This window comes from Ahaetulla prasina, chromosome 7 (assembly GCF_028640845.1).
Source record: "Ahaetulla prasina isolate Xishuangbanna chromosome 7, ASM2864084v1, whole genome shotgun sequence".
In the NCBI taxonomy this organism is placed as follows: Eukaryota; Metazoa; Chordata; class Lepidosauria; order Squamata; family Colubridae; genus Ahaetulla; species Ahaetulla prasina.
Genome location: NC_080545.1, coordinates 87037496 through 87058107, shown reverse-complemented (window position 1 = coordinate 87058107; position 20612 = coordinate 87037496). Strand labels below are relative to the sequence as shown.

Here is a 20612-nt window from a genome sequence, read left to right as displayed (position 1 = left end):
TGTCCAAATGAGAAACGGAGTTGCATCATTAGCAATTTCAACACCAGGTCTATGCAAAATGGACTCTCTATTGCTTAGTCCATACAGATCGTCCTCGATTTACAATGGGTCATATGGTGACTGCTCAAGGTTACAACAGCATTGGAAAAGGTGACTGATGACCAGGGGTGGGCTGCTGGGAGTTCGCAGGGGTTCAGGAGAACCTCTAGCTAAGATTCTGTGCAGTTCGGAGAACCCCCCCAAATCTCACTCCTGGCTGGGCCCCCACCCCACCTCACTCCGCCCTGCCCCTCCCCGGAGTCCCCATGCAGCCTGTTTTGGATGCAGATAAGTGCAGGGCTTGAGTGGAGGCTGGGGGAGGGTGAAAAACAGACCTACTGGAAGAGGGCCTCCAGAGCCTGGGGAGGCCGTTTTTGCCCTCCCATAGGCTTGAGGAAAGCCTCCGGAGCCTGGGACGGACAAAAAACACCTCACCCACCCCGCCATGGTGCAGGAGGCTGATTAGGCCATGCCCACCATGGCCACACCCATCCAGCAACTGGGCAAAGAACCCCTTGCTAAAAATTTTGAAGCCCACCCCTGCTTATGACCATTTTTCACAGTTGCAGCCTTTGCAACATCCCCGTGATCATGTGATGCTTGATCACATTGAATTGAAAATTCAGATGCTTGGAAACTGATTCATATTTATGACCGTTGCTGTAGTCCCAAGGTCATGTGATCACCTTTTGCGACCTTCTGAAAGCAAAGTCGATGGGGAAGCCAGATTCACTTAACAACCGGGTTACTACAGAGCCGTGGTGGCGCAGTGGTTAGAGTGCAGTCCTGCAGGGCTAACTGATTGCTCACTATTGTAAACTAACTCTGCTGACTGCCAGGAGTTTGATTATGACCAGCTCAAGGTGGACTCAGCCTTTCATCCTAACGAGGTTTGTAAAATGAGGACCCAGATTGTTGGCTGACTCTGTAAACCATTTAGAGAGGGCTGTAAAGCACTATGAAGCGGTATATAAGTCTAAGAGCTATTGCTATCGCTATTGCTAACTTTAAAAGTTGAGAAAATATAGAGCTATTGCTGGTTGTGGTAGTAACGCAGCCAATTTTCTCCATTTTGGCACACGAAGCTATCACAAAAGTCAAGCCAGAGGACATTTTAGGAGCTCTAAGTTCCCTACTGCAGTGATTCACTTAACAACTGTAGCCAGAAAGGTCGTAAAATCAGGCAAAATTCATTTACCAAATGTCTCACTTAACAACAGAAACGATGGTTGTAAGTCTACTTGTAGGACTGCTTGTAATCTGGGATCCAGGAGCTGTCAGTAAGAAAACCACCAACCTCGGTAATCTACCCTTTCTCCCTGATGATCCCACAAAAGATAACAAAAATAATGGAAGACAGTGTTTGAGGCCCAGATCAGGGGTGGGATTCTACCGGTTCAGACTGGTTCAAGTGAACCGGTAGCTCCGACGATCAGCTGGACCCGTCTGCCCACCTGCCCCTGCACTTTACTTACTTATATCTTTGCGGCTGATTAGCGTGGCAGAGCAGATTGCCGCGCCTCATCTGTTTTAATTCCCTAGCACTAACGCGGAAGGTGCTTTTTCGTTCAATTGCATATGCGCGCGTAGCATGCATAAAGCACATGATCACACCCACACAACTGGTAGTAAAAAAAATGGATTACACCACTGCTTCACATGCCAAAATGGAGAAAATTGGCTGAGTTAGTACCACAACCATCAATAGTTCTCTATTTTCTCAAAACATTTCTAGTACCTTTCGTTTTTCTTTTACGAACTACAATTTCTGGAACAACTTGAGCCATGTAACTACTTTCTCCAAAACCTCAATTTTCTGGGTGCCAGGACTGGAAACCCAAACCTATTTTACTCGACAATCTGGATATAGGCAGGTTCTGTGTCTGCAAAACACGAAAAGCCAAAGAGAGACATCTAGTGGCAGCTCTCAATCATTTAACAAAAAGTAGCATCAGAATGTCTAAAACCGAAGGAGAATCGGCAGACATTCTGCCGTGTTTAAGAACAATGGAAAACAATAGAATTTTTGAGCAGCCCAATAAAATTTGGCAGTTTAAAAAAAAATTGTTTGAAAAAGATCTTTGCGTTTCGTGTTTTGCATGGAGGTATGACCTTTGCATTTTTTTAATGTGCTTGTTGCCCCAAAAATGCTCAGAGGGTTAGAAATATAAAGGGCCAAACAGCCACCTAAGGAAAGGAGGATGGGAGGGAAGAGGAGCAGGGGCCCTTTGGTGGCTCAAAAGCTCTGCTAGCGAAAACGGGCTCCCGAGCTGTTTTCAGCTGCGACGGCTTCCTGCAACCCTCTGCCAGTGAAAACGCAGCCCTCCCAAGCTCCATTTTCATTGGCAGAGGCACTGTGGACTGGTCCTTGTTTCCAGGGTGGTCCCGCGGGCCAGATCTAAGCACCCCATGGGGCAGATGCGGCCCCCGGGCCTTGAGTTTGACACCCCTGCCATATAGAGTTTTTAAAGCCTCTTGAGTTCATGTAGAAGCAAATGGTATACAGAGGTTATGTAAGCATCTGGACATGCTCAGCGCCCAGCTGTAGCTTCTAAGGCAGTCCCGTGTAAAGCACTTGGAATTGTGATGAGGTGACTAGGGCATGAGAGGCCATCTGGAAGAGTCTCTAATCGAGGAATGGATGCAACCGGAGCAACACATGAAGCTGGCAAAGGTCCTCTTGGCCACAACTGCCCTCTTTGAGCAGAAGTTGCAAGTTGAAGACGACCCCGATTATAATCAGTCTCAAAGGAGGAAAGCCAATTCCTTCTAAGACTAAAAATAGAAAGCACTGAGATTCAAAAGGTCCCAAATCTACAGTCACATGGTCCTGACGGGATTGAACCCACATCTGTTCCTCCCAATTCACACAAATTCCAGACACTGGTACAGGACACGGAAGTTAAATCTCTATGGAGATTCTGTCATCCAGGTCATGGCTGTCCCAAAGCTGAAGTTGGCTTCCTGGAAGTACGTGACTTCAAATGTTAACTTTAAAACCATATCTATTCCAAAATGGAATTAGTTTATTTATTTATTTAATGTATATGCTATCCTTCGATTTAAATGGGACGCGGTGGCTCAGGGGTTAGGACGTTGAGCTTGTCGAGCGAAAGGTCGGCAGCTCAGCGGTTCGAATCCCTAGTGCTGTGTGAGCTCCCGTTACTTGTCCCAGCTTCTGCCAACCTAGCAGTTCAAAAGCATGTAAAAAATGCAAGTAGAAAAATAGGGACCATCTTTGGTGGGAAGGTAAAAGCATTCTGTGCCCCTTTGGGGTTTAGTCATGTCAGCCATGACCATGGATACGTCTCCAGTGCTGGCTCTTCAGCTTTGAAACGGAGATGAGCACACACACACACACCCCGAGTCAGGAACGACTAGCACATGTGTGAGGAAAACCTTTACCTATCCTTCGATTTATGAAAAATTGGGATCTACCAAGTCTGGATTAATGTAAAAAAGAATATTGTGATCTTGGAAAGAGGCTTACATGTCAGATACCAAAGGTTGTGCACTCTCAACCTTTGAACTGTCTTTTATTGCCAGAATAGTAAAATAAGGCAATATACAATATGCAAAATGGTCAAAGTGCATTGTGTTGCTTTATTGAGTTGCAGTAAAAGTACAATTTATTCAGTTATAACTCACGTGCAGCCTGCCCAGGACTCCCCCCAACCCTCAAGGCAGCCCTTACCTGGGAAACCATCCACTTCCCGCTTAACAACCCATGCATCTGGAGTTACGACGGCACTAAGGACTGCTGGGATTGCAGTCACTAAGCAATGCAGTGAAGCAATGTCACCCTGTACAGTTGTGTCATTTAGCAATGGACATTCCGGTCCCCATTTTGGTCAAAAATCAAGGACTAGTTATACTATACTCAACTTCTAAGCATTTGGCCCCATCGCCATGCTCTATTCTTGAAAATAATGTAGTCCATAGATTGTGTTATCTTGCTCATTATTTAGTCTTAGAATTCCTGTTCTGGGACCTGATGGAGAGTTTGTATTTTCTAAAAAGTTAGAGAACATGACTCCTTATCCATCTTTCTATGCCAAAAAATAAGTTCTTTTCCTCAGGTTTTATCTTTAATGTTTCATGGTGTCAGAACAGCTAAATTTGGTTACCCATTCCTTTGTTGTTGTTAGTTGCGAAGTCGCGTCCAACCCATCACAACCCCATGGACAACGTTCCTCCAGGCCTTACTATTCTCTACCATTCCCTGAAGTCCATTTAAGCTCACGCCTACTGCTTCAGTGACACCATCCAGCCACCTGGTTCTCTGTCGTACCCTTCTTCTTCTGCCCTCAATCTTTCCCAGCATTCGGCTCTTCTCCAGCGAGTCCTTCCTTCTCATTAGGTAGCCAAAGTATTTGATACCCATTCCTAGTACACATATTTATTTATTTATTTATTTATTTTTCATATTTTTATATCGCCCTATCTCCCTAGGGACTCAGGGCGGTTCACAACCAGATAAAAACATACATATAAATACAAATAAAACATCCATTAAAAAAACTTATTATAATTGGCCAAATAATTAAAATAATAAAAATAATAAATTCCCCATTAAAACCAATTTGAATTTAAAATCTAGTCCAGTCCTGCGCAAATAAATAGATGTGTCTTAAGCTCGCGGCGAAAGGTTCGGAGGTCGGGAAGTTGGCGAAGTCCTGGGGGAAGCTTGTTCCAGAGGGTGGGAGCCCCCACATATAAACTTCTGGTCATGTATTATTCTTTTAGGATTTAGATTTGAAGGGTCCAGTCGCCCTTTCTGTTTTATAAGAAATAAAAACTACAAGAAAGCTGCTAGGATACAGTGAGGGCCACTTAAAATATTCTCCTTTGTATAGGTTACATTAGACCAAGAGAAATTTCATTCCCAGTTTTACTGCATTTACTCCAGCACTAGGTTAAAACACCTATTTGTATCAAAGTCTCTTTTTACAACAAGGACTGGCATTGCTTGCAGTATCTTATTATGAAGGTAAATATTCTTCAAAGAACTTGATGCTCTGCGTCCCTGATTCTTTGTGACATCTTATTTGCTGACTGTAGTCAAGGAGGAGGAAAAAAAGAAACAGCCACAAAAATTCCAACACACTTTTTTTTCCTGCTGTTGCCTTTATTATTTATGCTTCAAAAAGATACATCCCAAAATAGCATATGTAGAAAATTATTATTCACATATGCTCTCAAAAGAGAGAGTGCACATTAAAAGTCGTTAAAGCTTTGCGTGAGGGAAGACAACATGTGAAGGAGAAAAGGAGGGATAAAGGAAGATGCTCACAAGGTTCAAATCTTAACAAACAGAAACGGGAACGCACACCAGCTTCAATTTAACCAAAGTATTTGGAATGCTGATAAGAACACGAGGAACGTCAAAAAGTGGTGAAACATTCGAAGCCCATCGTCTGTGTGCAAATTCTGTGAATTGGTTTATAACTTCTGGCCCTGTGCACCCAAAACATAAAACAGGAGTGGGAAATCCCACGGCTCTTCAGATGTTGTGGAACTATTTATTCAGAACCATAGATTCAAATTTACTATCCAGGAACCAAACCAAGAACTCAACTCCAGGATGAAGATGAGAAGTTAACAGGGCTAAAGAGCTGGAACTAAGACATCCTTTGTGAGCTTCAAATGCACTGTTAACTTCCCAGATCTACCATCCTAGGACCTACCCAAATGTCTGGCTTTTCAGATACTGTTGAACTTCCAATGTTCATCAGTTAGCACAGCTAATCGCCAGGGGTAAAAGGAGTTTTATTCTAAGGCCATCTGGAAGACTGTATCTCAACCGCTCAAGATGGACCATAGAGTAAAGCCATTATTTGCTTCTCATATGTTCTGCATTTATTGCAGAGATAATGCAGTGCCTCAAAAATGACAAATTAAAGAATGACCATATTTTTTGGACTATAAGACGCACTTTTTTGTCTCCCAAAAGGGGGTGAATATGTTTGTGCGTCATATAGACTGAATACTGCTGAAGCCCCGCCCACCCACCATTTTGGAGGCTCTGCCCGCCCCATTTTCCAGCCTTTTTCAGCCTGTTTTCGGAGCTTTTTTCAGCCCGTTTTTGAGGTGTTTTTTGGCCTGTTTTGGGGGCTTTTGGCCCAGATTTGAGACTGTTTTCAGCCTGTTTTCGAGGCTTTTTTCAGCCCCTTTTTGAGGCTTTTTTGGCCCCTTTTCAAGGCTTTTTTCGGTCTGTTTTTTCCCCCCCAAAAAAATAGGAGAAAAAAAGCCCTAAAAACGAGCTAAAAAAAAAAGGCTGGAAAGGGGCCGAAAATGAGGTGCGCCAAGGCCAAAAACTTTTTTTTTTTACTTTCCTATTCTAAATTTAGGTGCGTCTAATAGTCTGAAAAATACGGTAATATCCTAGAAAAATTAATACCTCAGAAAAAGGGATTTTACCATCACTTATTGTAGGCCAGGGTCTTACAAAGTGGAGAACATCTTCCCTTCTCTCATAACACTGAAAGAAACAAGGAAGTTTTGCAAGCAAATCCAAGAAAGACTTGGCGATCAAACCAGAAATCCAACTCGCCCTTGGTTGTTGTTTTTTTGTCAACAGCCATCAAATTGATGTAACTGGAAGGGCAAAGAGGGTGGCTATTCTTTGTAATAGTCTCCTCCAGCTTGCAGCTCTCTAAACGTGGTCTACAACTTTTGTTACTACCAAGCCAGAACCACTGATAATGATCCCGACTTATCAGGATGGGCCTAAGTTAGAGAACACTGTTTTATTGTCAGTCTTCCACATTTGATACTTTCAAAGAAAGCTGCCCCCCATGTATGTCATGGCTTCCAATCTTATTTGAAAAATAGAAAACATGAGCCATTAGACAACAACAGAGGATAAAGAGACAACCAGCTTCAGTGATTTTGAAAAAAGGCGACACCGTGGAAAGAAATCACCTTTCAGTGGCAGGGCCAATGTTTTGTGTATATAATGGCCTCAGATTTAATCACTCACACTGAATTTCTCACATATTGAGAGTGAGAGGAAGGAACGGGAGACAAAGAATATAACCATTGTCTTATAGGTGACTTTTTATGCTAACAGAGGTTGTGCCTAGGACACAAAGTATTTGTGCTATCATTGAGTGACGCTCCATTAAGAGGAAGTATCAGGGACGTATTTCCTTGGAAGAGAGGTTCATACCAGGTTTTAGCATATAATGGCAAAAAGAGTTCCGTAAGTGTCAGGCCTACAAGGCAGCTGAGAGATCCAACGTCCCAGGAGGCACAAGTATAAACTGGAAAGTTGGGAGGCAGATATGAAGGAGTTTCTTGAGGAAGAATTAATGGTGGAGTCCTTGGTTCTTGAGCTTGGTTGCTTGCAGATGTTTCATTACCCAATTAAGTAACATTATCAATGCTAGTGAGCGTGGGGTTTTCTCCATTCATATACAATAGCTTGTCCTGTCAGTTTTGGTGGGGCCGTGGTTTTTCTCTCTGGTAATTCCTTGATTCAGGCAGATTTGTTTATTTGTCATGTTTATATGTCTTTCATAGTTCCTCAAATCAAGAAACCACCAAGGAGAAAACCACACTCCCACCAGAAGCAGCACAGGGAGCAAACTCCACACTCATTAGCACTGATAGTGTTACCTAGTTTGGTGCAAACAAGCAAACAAGTTCATAAAGCACCGAGGACTCCATTGTTCGACCCAGAGCTAAATATATTCTCTTCTATTGGTTGGATATGGTACAACAGGCTAAAAATAGTGTTAGCTTTTTTCTAAGACATGGTGAAAGCAATCATTACAATCTTGTATATCATTGAAAAGGTGACTAAGTAACCAGCCATCCAAGCCAAACCTCTACTGGGCTGGGGGAGAGGTAACAGGTAAGCAACGGTGTGGAAGATCCTAGAACCAAGAAAAATTCGGTAGTGCAGCAAAGCAGTGGCGAGGGACACGCCACTTAAAGAGTAGAAGAACCCAGCAAAAAGAAATGGAATAATGTTCTCCAGGTCGTTGAGGTGGATTCTAGGGAAAGAAGCAAAAGAGATTCACAGCGTTAGAAGCTTTTTCATATTTGCTACCAACAAAATGTCCTTATGAATGAAGGCCAATATATGTATCCTGGGATTTGGGCCGGTGACCGGGACCAGAGATTTAGTCTTCTGAGCTTTCAGACTTGTGCTGGAGCCCAAGTCTACATCGTGCTTCAACTGAGATGCTCCCGCTCAACATTGGCAATCTCACCAACTCAATTTGTGATTGCAAGGCCTGCCCCGTTGGAAACACCTGAAAGTGTCAGCATTTAATCTGGAGACATCTTGAAGAAGATAAAGTGGTCAAGATAATGTGGTTCACAACTCTACATATCCATTCTGCAAACTCTTGGGAAAATTGTGGAGAGAACTTTGCTTACTAGCAAAGGGGCAGAAAGAGTCACTGAATCATAACATTCCAAATGACCATTAAAGGTAAAGGTTCCCCTCGCACATATGTGCTAGTCGTTCCTGACTCTAGGGGGCGGTGCTCATCTCCGTTTCGAAGCCGAAGAGCCAGCGCTGTCCAAAGATGTCTCCGTGGTCATGTGGCCGGCATGACTCAACGCCAAAGGCGCACGGAACGCTGTTACCTTCCCACCAAAGGTGGTCCCTATTTTCTTACTTGCATTTTTTATGTGCTTTCGAACTGCTAGATTGGCAGAAGCTGGAACAAGTAACTGGAGCTCACCCCATTACATGGCAGCACTAGGGATTCGAACCGCTGAGCTGCCGACCTTTCGATCGACAAGCTCAACGTCCTAGCCCCTGAGCCACCTGGTCCCTAACAAATGACCATTAGGGGATCACAAAGAGCTGTTGCTACCATCTAGTGGTGGCATTGGTTTTTGCAGCCCAGATTTGCTGCAAAATTATTCCTGACATAGTCTCAATCATAGGATTTCCCTCCCTATTGGTCACATTAACAGCTGTTCTTGAACTCACACTAATCTTTAAAAGAAAAATGGTGACTTTTCTTTCTAGATTAAGGGTCATCTTAACCTCATGTATTCATGCGATCATAAATATATCCAAAGAAAAAATTGAGCTTCATTTTTTTCTATTTGACCGAAACAAGACAATCCCAGGGTCAGCCTTGGGATAATTTCTCTTTCCCTCCAATTCATTTGTTTGTTTGTTACAAAAAAGGGGAAGCAGCAAATTGTATTCAAGAAATCAGTACCGGAAGAACAGCATGGCCAATTCATGCTACTGCCCATTTCTGCTGTGAATTAGATGGCATATTGACTGTGGGAATTAAATATGCAAACTTGAGACGCTGCAATAGCACAGGCCATCATAAACACGGCCAGGAGAGAGGAGAGGCAGGGGTGTGCAAGCAAATAGTCACAGAACATTTTGCTCACTCCTACAGAGGCTCATCGAAGAAACAAGAGGGCTATTAATGGACCGAGGGACGGCGCTTTCAATATTTTTTTCTAAGCCAGTGATTGAAAATAAAGTATGGGCACATTGGTGACAGGCTTTTCCACTCTACCATTCTTTTTTTCTTGATGTGTGTGCTTGATAAGAAACTCCTGAATTACCTGCGTACACGTTCCACATCAGGATCAGTCCTTAGATACTTTTTCGCGTTCTCTCCTTTTCCAAACGACGCTGTATCTTCAGGATTAACAAATGCCTATTGGATAGAAAGATGAGAATGCATTACAAGGCACCATGCCAGAGTCAGCTGTGGTGGCACAGCGGTTAGAATCAGTATTGCAGTATTGAAGGAAGTGATATGCCACTCTGGCTTACCACTACACCTATTATTATTATTATTGTTATTATCGTTATTGCTATTCACATAGTCTATCAGATAATTCTGAGTGGAGTTAGTACTGCTGACTACAGATAGTCCTCGATTAAGACCAGAATCTCGGTCACTGAATGAAGCAGTCATTAAGACACCAACATAACTGCTTTGCTCAATGACCACAACTCTGGCACTTCCGGTTACAGTTGTTAAGCTGTCTCCCTTGTTAAGAAAATGGGGGAAAAGCTGCCTGCCCACAGATTTCAGCTCCGCATCAAGGTGAAAGTGGCCCCTTTGGTCTCATACATCCCTGCAGCCCACCAAAGGATTTCCGTTCCACTTCCTACACCTTTGTAGGGCTGCAGAGAGCCTGCTGAAGAATTTCTCTTTGTGCAGAGATTTCAGTTCAGTTCCCCTTCACTTGCAACCTCTCCTGCTGGCTTCCCCATTTACTTTCTGGGGAAACCAGCAGGTGCAAAAGGTGATCACAGAGTTGTGAGGCATTGGGCAACCAGTTGTAAATGTGAGCCGGTTGCCAACTGACCAAAATGTAGTTACCGTATTTTTCAAAGTGTAAGATGCTCCGGGCTATAAGACGCACCCATCTTTTTTGGTGAGGAAAATAAGAAAAAGAAATCTGCCTCTGCCTCCCAGCAATTTTGCCTCCTTGCAGCAAACAGCCTGCTTTACTTTCATTTTCGTTTTCAGCATAGCTTGATTAGCACAAGAAAAAAAAATCTGCTCCCAGCAATTTACCTCCTTGCAGCAAGCAGCAGAGGCCCGCCAGCAATAGGCAATGGCAATCCCTACAGCCTGAAACAGCTGAGAGTTGGGAGGCCAATCCAACAGACAATCAACTTGTGCTAATTAGGTTGTGTTGAAGCTGAAATGGGCTGCTTCTACTTGCTGCAAGGAGGTAAATTGCTGGGAGGCAGAGGCCAAAGGGTGGGGGCCAGTGGGTGGGTGGGGCTACATTTGGTGTATAAGACGCACCCAAATTTTCACCCCCTTTTAGGTGGGGGGGAAAGGTGCGACTTATACTCTGAAAAATATGGTACCTGACTGCACTGGGCAATGGTGGGCTGCAACACTTTATGATGGCCTGAAAAGCTTTATAGGTTGCAAAACACTTTTTCCAAGACCATTGTTAAGTCAAGCATCATCTGTATTTGGTCTTTCTTAAAGATCTAGCAAAACCATGAATATTGTAAACATATGCACTATCCTTAGCAATGCTATAGTTTTTAACTGATGAACTGAAATTCTACTCATCCCTATTGCATCTTTTTCAAATCTTTGGTTATTATTGCCGTAATTAACATAAACTAACGAGGATGCCAATAGAAATGAATCTACCATGGATGCTTGATTTATCTTAACTTTAGTTATTTTAATATTATTACATTTATATTACACTCTCTGAGAGTCATGATTCAACTGTGGCGGTACATCAATGCTATTTTAAATGATGATTTATTTAAAAAAAACAAACCAGAGGCCTGGTTTGCACATAATGTTACTCCATAATAAATTACAAACCCAAAGAACTGATGGTTTAGCCTGTATAGATTAACCTGGAGCGTTTCAGATAGTTTTGAAAGCACAACTTCCATCCATCCTGGCTTATCGTGCAAGGTGTTGTGCTCCCAAATCTCAATCCATACATTGTTTTTTTCATAGCTCCAACCTTCATCTCTCACCTTTTTCTTCATTCGGAAGAAAGCCGTGACAGCGCTCATGAGCATCATTTTCACTATAAGAATGGTTCCATATCTCATAAATGCCATAGTGACATCATGATCTAGTAATTCATGGAAGCTTCGCATCTTGGCACAGTTTCCGCCAAAGACCTGAAACACGAAGGAAGAAAAGCATAAAGTACAACATTCAAGATGTGATTCAGGTTGTCCTTCAGACTAGCAATAACAATAGCACTTAGACTTATATATCGCTTCATAGTGCTTTTACAGCAGGGGTCTCCAACCTTGGTCACTTTAAGACTTGTGGACTTCAACTCCCAGAGTTCCTCAGTCAGCTTTGCTGGCTGAGGAATTCTGGGAGTTGAAGTCCATAAGTCTTACAAGTGACCAAGGTTGGAGACCTCTGTTTTACAGTACTCTCTAAGCGGTTCACAAAGTTAACATATTGCCCCCAACAATTTAAGTCCTCATTTTACCCACCTCAGAAGGATGGAAGGCTGAGTCAACCTTGAGCCGGTGAGATTTGAACTGCCGAACTGCAGCTAGCAGTCAGCTGAAGTAGTCTGCAATGCTGCACTCTAACCACTGCACCACCTTGGCTCTTAACTGTCATAAACTAACACAGTTTATGTCCGTAGTTGCACCCAATGTGAGCCTAAAACTACAGATATAAACTGCATTATTCTGGAAGTTTTTAATAAGAGATCGGACAACCATTTGTCTGAAATGATGCACCTTGTCCTCGACTTACAACCATAATTTAGCCCAAAATTTCTCTTCCTAAGTGGGACATTTGTGAAGTGGATTTTGCCCCAGTCCAAGATCTTTTTCGGCACTGCTGTTAAGTGAATCACTGCAGTTGCTAAGTTCGCAACATGTTTGTTAATTGACTTTGCTTGTCAGAAGGTCACAAAAGGGATCACAAAACCCTGGGACACGGCAACCACATAAATATGAGCCAGTGGCCAAACATCTGAATTTTGATATGACCGTGGGGACGCTGCAATGGTTGGGTGACAAAATGGTCATAAGTCACTTTTTCCCATGCTGTTGTAACTTTGAACAGTCCCTAAAAGAACTGTTGTAAGTCGAGGACTTCCTGTTGAGGGTTTCCTGCTTGAGCAGCCGGTTGGAAGTCTTCAAATTACGGCCCGTTGAAGGCATTAATTCACCCTGTACAGGACCACGATGCTGCGCCGCCCACATCGCCACACCTACTTACTGGCCCCCACCCACCTTCTGGAGGCCCAAAACTGATCTGTTTTTGGGCAGCAGAACAGTACTCCCCAGCCTCCAGAGAGAGAGAAAGAGAGAGGGAGAGAAAAAGATGAGCGCGCGTACACACACACAAACAATTCTCTCACAGATACCCCAAGCCAGCCATATCCCTTCACTAATCTACTTTCCACTCCCAGGAGCGTAACAAGTTAAAGTGCAATTCGTGTGTATTGTTTAATGGACTGTTAAATTGACCACGCCCACCCTGTCACATGACCACCTAGCCACACCCGCCCAGCCGGTCCGGGCCCCCAACAGTCTGAGGGACCTTGAACTGGCCCCCTGTCTCAAAAGTTTGAGGACCCCTGGACTAGAAGACCTTCAAGGTCCCTGGTATATCATATAACCGGGCCTGATTTTATCTTTTATGATCATTAAACAAACATGGTGGTTAAACATTGTTCACTCTAGGGTGATTTTGCAGGAAAAAGGAAGTAAACCCCAGTTTCTGGCAAAAACATCCTAAATTCTGGTTGCATGACTGCAGGACGCTGTAAATAGCCATAAAAAATCCAAAGACTAGGATTATCGGCATTGCTACTTCTGCCACATGGTAGACATAAGGGAACTTATCTTGGATTACTAGCCAGAACCGGAAAACGTACCTACAAGCGGGTTTTTTTTTTTTATGTGTACGGAAAAAGAACAGGAAATCATTGATCATTGAACATTCATACAAAAAGCCTATGTGTTTTGCTTAAAAAGGTAAAGGTTCCCCTCGCACATACGTGCTAGTCATTCCCGACTCTAGGGGGCGGTGCTCCTCTCTGTTTCAAAGCCAAAGAGCCAGCGCTGTCTGAAGACATCTCCATGGTCATGTGGCCGGCATGACTCAACGCCAAAGGCGCATGGAACGCTGTTACCTTCCCACCAAAGGTGGTCCCTATTTTCTTACTTGCATTTTTTACGTGCTTTCGAACTGCTAGGTTGACAGAAGCTGGGACAAGTAACGGGAGCTCACCCCGTTACGCGGCAGCACTAGGGATTCGAACCGCTGAACTGCCGACGTTTCAATCGACAAGCTCAGCATCTTACCCACTAAGCCACCGCGTCCCATATGTTTTGCTTATTTAACATTAAATGACATCTAATTTAGCTTTGTCTTGGCACAATCACTTTTTGATCCTCATCTCACTTAAGCCAAACCCAGCTTAAACATAATGATTTAGCATGACAGGTGAACCACACACTATGCAGCAAGAAAAACCATTTCAAACCCAAGAACATTTGTGATGGAATGTGGTTAAGCAAGTGGACTCCGAGGAGGGGGTGCATTCCAAAGGAGTAAGAGGCAGCTCAGCCCAGGTGAAGACAGCCCCTCCCTCATAGTACACAAGAGTCTACTTGTAAAAAGGGAGTTAATGTAGATGCAAATTGAACAGTGAGCAACAAAGATGATTACAAGGCTGAAGGCTAGAACATATGAAGAACAGTTGCAAGAATTGGGTATGTCTAGATTAATGAAAAGAAGGACTAGGAGTGACATGATAACAGCATTCAAATATTTGAGGGGCTACCACAAAGAAGTGGGGGGTCAACCAATTCTCCAAAGCAGCAGAATGGATGGAAACTAAATCAAGGAGAGAAGCAACCTGGAACTAAGACGAAACTTCCTAACAGTGAGAACAATTAACCAGAGGAAGGGCTTGCCTTCAGAAGCTGTGGTGCTCCATCACTGGAGGTTTTTAAGAAGAGACAGGACAGCCACTTGTCTGAAATGGTATAGGATCTCCTGCTTGAAGAGTAGGTTGGGCTAGAAGACCTCCAAGGCCCCTTCCAATTCTGTTATTCTGATTTGTTGTTCTTAGTTGCGAAGTCGTGTCCGACCCATCACGACCCCATGGACAACGTTCCTCCAGGCCTTCCTGTCCTCTACCATCCTCTGGAGTCCATTTAAACTAATGCCTACTGCTTCAGTGACTCCACCCAGCCACCTCATTCTCTGTCGTCCCCTTCTTCTTTTGCCCTCAATCTTTCCCAGCATTAGGCTCTTCTCCAGTGAGTCCATCTTTCTCATTAGGTGGCCAAAGTATTTCAGTTTCATCTTCAGGATCTGGCCTTCTAAATAGCAGTCAGGGTTGATCTCCTCTAGGACTGACTTGTTTGTTCGCCTTGCAGTCCAAGGGACTCGCAGGAGTCTTCTCCAGCACCAGAGTTCAAAGGCCTATTCAGTGCTTATTCTGGCAAAATTTTGTCTATAGATGCGAAATTTTAAAAATAACTCAGCTTGGAAGAATTGCCACACATCATTCTTGGTTTGGGGTCTGACATAAACCCACCTTTCTCCCCAAGAGTTCAAAATATGGTCAGGATGTCCTTATAGGGAGAGTGAAAGATTGCCCCTAAATCATCCCATCAGCTTGCATGACTGAGCCCTAATCCAAACACCTGTTTCTCACCCAGCCCCTGAATCCCAACACCATACAAAATGCAGATTTTGCACATGCTGATCATGATTAAGCAGCATGACTAAATGAAGAGACTGCTCAGCCCTGAAATATAGATGCAAACAAACAACAACAAAAACATTTGCAGCAATTATTTGTGCTGTATCAAAAAGAGGTACCACCTCTTTGCATGCTATTACATAACAAGCCAATTCCACAGAATCTTTCTTTTCTTTTTCTTTTCCTTCCTTCCTTCCTTCCTTCCTTCCTTCTCTCTTTCTCTTTCTCTCTTTCTTTCTCCTCCCAACTTCCCTACAAGGTGATTGGTAACTTTTTGTATTGACTCTAGTTAGTAAAGAACATCCTTCACTTTCGTTTTTTTCCCAAATGAGGAAGCACCTCCCACCCCTCCCCCATCCAATTTCTGGAGCTCACAGAGGGAAGCAAATTCACTTCTAGAGTAACAGTCAAGATTGCATTCTAGAGTTCTAGAGCATTCTAGAGTTCTTGCCTCAAAGGACTATATCCATAGACTTGTATCCTATGCAGGCTAAGTTTTAACAGCAATTAAAACCTGCCCTCTGGAATGAGCTTCCCCCAGGACTGTGTCAACTTCCTGACCTCCGGACCTTCCGCCGCGAGCTGAAGACTTATCTATTCTTCCACGCGGGACTGGCATAACATGGGTTTTATTTGGATTTTAATGGGGTTTTATATTGCTATGTATTTTATATTAATTATCAGCCAATTTGAATAAGTTTTTTAAGTTTGATTTTATTGTATTATATTTATGTACGCTATTTTACCTGGCTGTAAACCGCCCTGAGTCCTTCAGGAGAAGGGCGCTATACAAATTAAATTATTATTATTATTATTATTATTATTATTATTATTATTATTATTATTATTATTATTATTATTATTATTATTATTTGCATCTACAGCAGTGGTGGGTTTCAATATTTTTTACTACCGGTTCTGTGGGTGTGGCTTGGCAGGGAAGGACACTGTAAAATCTCCATTCCCTCCCAAATCCAGGAGAAGGATACTTCAAAGTCCCCATTTCCTCCCAATCAGCTGGGACTCGGGAGGCAGAGAATAGATGGGGGTGGGGCCAGTCAGAGGTGATATTTACTGGTTCTTTGAACTACACAAAATTTCCACTATCGGTTCTCCAGAAATGGTCAGAACCTGCTGAAACCCATCTCTGATCTACAGGCAGACAAACTCTAGGAGAACAACGCCCTGAAATACTGCATACCCTACAGAGTGACCCATTCTAAATATGTATTTTCCTGTTTGCTGAAGGTTGAACCATTATAAAGAACGCTGCAACTGAGCAAAACTTATTTTTTATCTCTCCTCTGGCATATCATTGTGGAGGCAGCGGGGAAGACAGACTAAACGCAGTCAGTCCTCGACTTACAACCACAACTGTTCAAAGTTAAAACAGCGTTGAAAAAAAGTTAACTTCTGTACCACTTTATAAAGCCTTGGTAAGACCACACCTGGAATACTGCATCCAGTTTTGGTCACCATGTTACAAAAAAGATGTTTGAGACTTCGGGAAAAGTGCAAAGAAGAGCAATTAAGACGATTAAAGGCCTGGAGGCTAAAACATATAAAGAACAGTTGCAGGATTCGGGTTTGGCCAGTCTAGAGAAAAGAAGGACTAGGGATGACACAATATCAGTATTTGAGTGGCTGCCACAAAGAAGAATGGAACAACCTATTCTCCAAAGCACCAGAAGGCAGGACAAGAAACAGTGGATGGAAACTAATCAAAGAGAGAAGCAACCTGGAATTGAGGAGAAACTTCCTTAACAGTGAAGACAATTAACCAGTGGACTGGCTTGCCTTCAGAAGTTGTGGGTGCTTCACCACTGGAAGTTTTTAAGAAGAAACTAGACAGCCACTTGTCTGGAATGATATAGGGCAGGGGTGTCAACCTCAATTTCATTGAGGGCCACATCAGCATTGTGTTTGACGGGGAGGGGGCTGAGGGAAGTGACTTTTGGCTGCTCTGAGTTTTTCTTTCAGCTGGTATTTTTGCTTTGGGGTTTGAATTTCTTAAAGGGGGAAGGGCCGTTTTAAGAGTTTTGGCACTGCTTTAGTGATCCTGGCACTGGCCTTTTGGGGTGTACTTCCCATAGAACCAATCCAATAGCCAAACAGAAAGCTACTCCTCCCCTTTTTGGCTGAGAAATTATCTTGCACAAAACCACTATGTGATTTCTTCAGCTTCCTCCTGTAATGTGAAGGCCTGTGATCATTTTCTCCTCTTCAAAGTAGATAACACAACTTAAAATTATTTTTTTTACTTTTACAGCTGATGCTGCAATTGAATTTGCACAGGTAGCAAAATCTGTATCTCGGTTGCATCTTGCGGGTGGATCTCACTTTGGGCCAAAAGTGAACTAACATCTTGTGCAAATATGAACTCCCACTGCCTTGATCTCCTCCCCCCCCCCCTCTTTCTACACTCAAGGACAGAGCAATTGTGAAGCACCAGCTAAGGCTGAACCAGTTTGACAGGTGGACGAGAACTCAACCTGCTTTTTACCAGCACTAAGGTGAAATCAACCTTTGGCTAATAAAAAGTAAGTTGATTGCTTAATCTCTATACAAATGCCATTTGCATTTTGCAATCATATCAGATTTAAGTCTGAATTGCACTCTGAACTATGGCCAAGTTGTGCAATCCTCTGGTGAGATGAATAGGGTGCAATCCCCCAGGGTTTTCTGCATAGCCCTTCTGGAAACAACCCACCGGTTCTTGTCCCCATATGGAAACGAGGCAACAAATCAGGGTTTCAGGGAGCTAAGCAGAGTCCTGGAGTCCTTGGTGCTCTGTTCTCCCCCCAGCTTGGCTGCCTGCTAGCAGACCTTTCAAGTCGAGGACCATCTACAGATAGTCCTTGACTTACAACAGTTTGTTTAGTGACTGTTAAAAAAGTACAGTGGCACTGAAACCTGTAACCTATGGCCGTTTTTTCAGTTCTGATCTTTGCAGCATCCCCATGATCCTTGTGATCAAAATCCAGATGCTTGGCAACTGGTTCATATTTATGACAGTTACTGTGTCCCAATGTCCCTTTTTTGCGACCTTCCAACAAGCAAAGTCAACGGTGGAATCAGATTCACTTAACAACCAGGTTGGTAACTTTTATCAACCGCAGAGATTCATTTGGCAATTGTGGGGAAAAGGAGGAAAGGAAAGGGAGCAAAACTCGCTTAGCAAATGTCTGACTTAGCAACAGAAATGTTGGGGCTCCGTTGCGATCGGCAATCGAGAATTATTCCCTGTAGATCACATCATCAGGGTGAGGGTGAGGTTTGCTCCCCAGGACCCATGATTGCCACCAACTTGGGGGGGTGGGGGTGGAGAGAAACGTCTGCGTGCTAAATCCGTGGGGATTCTCAGTCATGCGGGTCAGAGTTGTGTCACAGCTGCTCGCAGCGCAACCAAGGCCTGCCCAGTTCAGCCCTGACCTACAGACGCCCCTCTTCCCACCACATCAGAGCTTCTTCCGGATTTGCAAAAAGCCCAGCAGATCGGCGCGCGTCTTTACCTGTGCAAGTGAGCGGGTTTCCCACAGTCCCAGAGGGGAGGTGTGGGGAGAGAGATTTGCGCTGATCTCTTAAGGGAAACAACGTCCAGCTTTCACTCAACTCTCTCTCTCACACACCCACCAACGCCACCCTCCCACGTAGGAATTCGCACCAAGCGCGCTAAAGCAAGCAGGGCGCAACTTTTGCAAAAATAACCCCGCTTCATATATGCACCAATATGCACCAAGATAAATTCCTTGTGTGTCCAATCACACTTGGCCAATAAAATTCTATTCTATTCTATAAAAATTCTATTCTATTCTCCGCGCGCCTTGCAAAAGCGGGCCTGTTTTCCACGCGCGCGCGCGCGCCTTTCAGACACCCACCCTCTCGAGTCCGCCCCGAAAGAGAGACCCCCGTTCTTGCCTACCGACCCAAGCCGGGCTGCTTTCTGCTCCTGGCACCTCTCTGCTTCTGCCGACCCGTCCCGCCCGCCTGCCCGCCCAACCCCACTTTTTGCACAACCCGGGAAGCAGAAAAGCCCGCTCCTCCCACTCGGTTTTTGTGGTGCAAAGTGCAAAGTGTTGCTTGCGGTTTCTCAGCTGCAAGGCTGTTTGCAACACCCGTTGCCCTTGGGCTTTTGTGTCTTCATCGCTCGCCCGACCACGAGGCGCTGCAGCTTAACTTGCTTCCTTAATCGGAATGAAAGAGGGAAGGGACCTTGGAAGTTAACAGTTCCAGAGTTGGAAGGGACCTTGGAGGTCTTCTAGTCCAACCCCCTGCGCAAGCAGCAGCAGCAGACCCTATACAATTTAAGACACGCGGCTGTCCGGTCTCTTCTTAAAAACACCCAGTGATGAAGCACTCACAACTTCTGAATGTTGGGGAGGGAGCTTTGGGGTCATGGCTCGGTTTATTTTCAGTTATGCTAGTTTAAGGTGTAGGGGGGGGGTGTTGTGGAGAGAGCCACTGTAAGCCTAACAGGTCTATGGGGATTCTCAGTCATCCAGGTCATGGTTGTCTCAAAGGTGCTTTTTCAAGAGGCAACTGGACTGTCTGGTTTTTCTTTGAAGCCCTTTCGCTCAGAAGAAGCTGTTTGAATGTCTGGTAGAGATTCATACCTTTGAATGGTGTGGAAGTTAGGAATGGATTTCCTGAGGAAAAAAAATTGCAGCCTACAGGAACCAGGAGCACCACTCAGGTGGCCCTGAGGACACAGATAAACCTCCAAGTGCTTCAACAACCCTCTAAAATAAGGGGTCTCCAACTTTGGCAACTTTAAGACTTAAAAACTTTAAGTCTTAAAGTTGCCACGGTTGGAGATCCCTGCTCTAAAAAGGATGCAGATGACCAGCTGTCTGCAAGGAATAGAAATCCTTCCATTCCCCACTCTCCTGTCAGAGCTGAAGAAGCTTCTTGGATGAGAAGCGAAACGTCTTCAAAACGAAGAAAAAACAAAGTCCAGTTGCCTCCTGAAAAAACACCTTTGGGACCTAACAGGGAGCTCTGATTGAGCTCCAAGGCAGCAAACTTGTTGGTTGTGAATGAGTCTTTTTCAATGGTTGCAAAAGCCATCTGGTACGGTTGTTTATGTGCCTGTGGAGATTTTCAATCATCCTGGCCCTGGTTGTCCCAAAGGTCTTTTTTCTTTTCTTGTTTCCCAAAAGGCACCTGGATTTCATTGTTGTTTTCATTTGAAAACGCTTCGCGAAATGTTTTCAAAGAACAAAAAACCCCATGAAAATCCAGTTGTCTCTTGAAAAAAAAAAATCATCTTGGGCTTGTTTATGCAAGTTAGTGTGTTTAACCTTCCTGTGGTGGTCCCTTGTCACATTTTAGTTTTGTTCCTTTGAGTCGGTAATTGTTGTTTGACAAATAAATAAATAAAA

At 43.9% G+C, this 20612-nt stretch overlaps 1 protein-coding gene across 3 annotated transcripts; it reads right to left on the bottom strand.

Moving 5' to 3' along the window:
• Positions 1 to 5145: 5145 nt before the first annotated feature.
• MGST1 (microsomal glutathione S-transferase 1) lies at positions 5146 to 19242 on the bottom strand. Of its 3 annotated transcripts, none has more exons than XM_058190891.1 (4): positions 19158 to 19242; positions 11507 to 11656; positions 9595 to 9689; positions 5146 to 8039 (listed from the first exon to the last, which is right to left on the bottom strand). In XM_058190891.1, the coding sequence occupies exons 2-4, from the start codon at positions 11630 to 11632 to the stop codon at positions 7790 to 7792; spliced, it is 471 nt and encodes a 156-aa protein (XP_058046874.1). In that variant the 5' UTR covers positions 11633 to 11656; positions 19158 to 19242; the 3' UTR covers positions 5146 to 7789. The 3 variants fall into 3 exon arrangements, with proteins under 3 accessions (XP_058046874.1, XP_058046875.1, XP_058046873.1); XM_058190892.1 differs by having other exon boundaries at positions 19154 to 19237; XM_058190890.1 differs by lacking the exon at positions 19158 to 19242 and adding an exon at positions 18744 to 18866.
• Positions 19243 to 20612: the final 1370 nt, after the last annotated feature.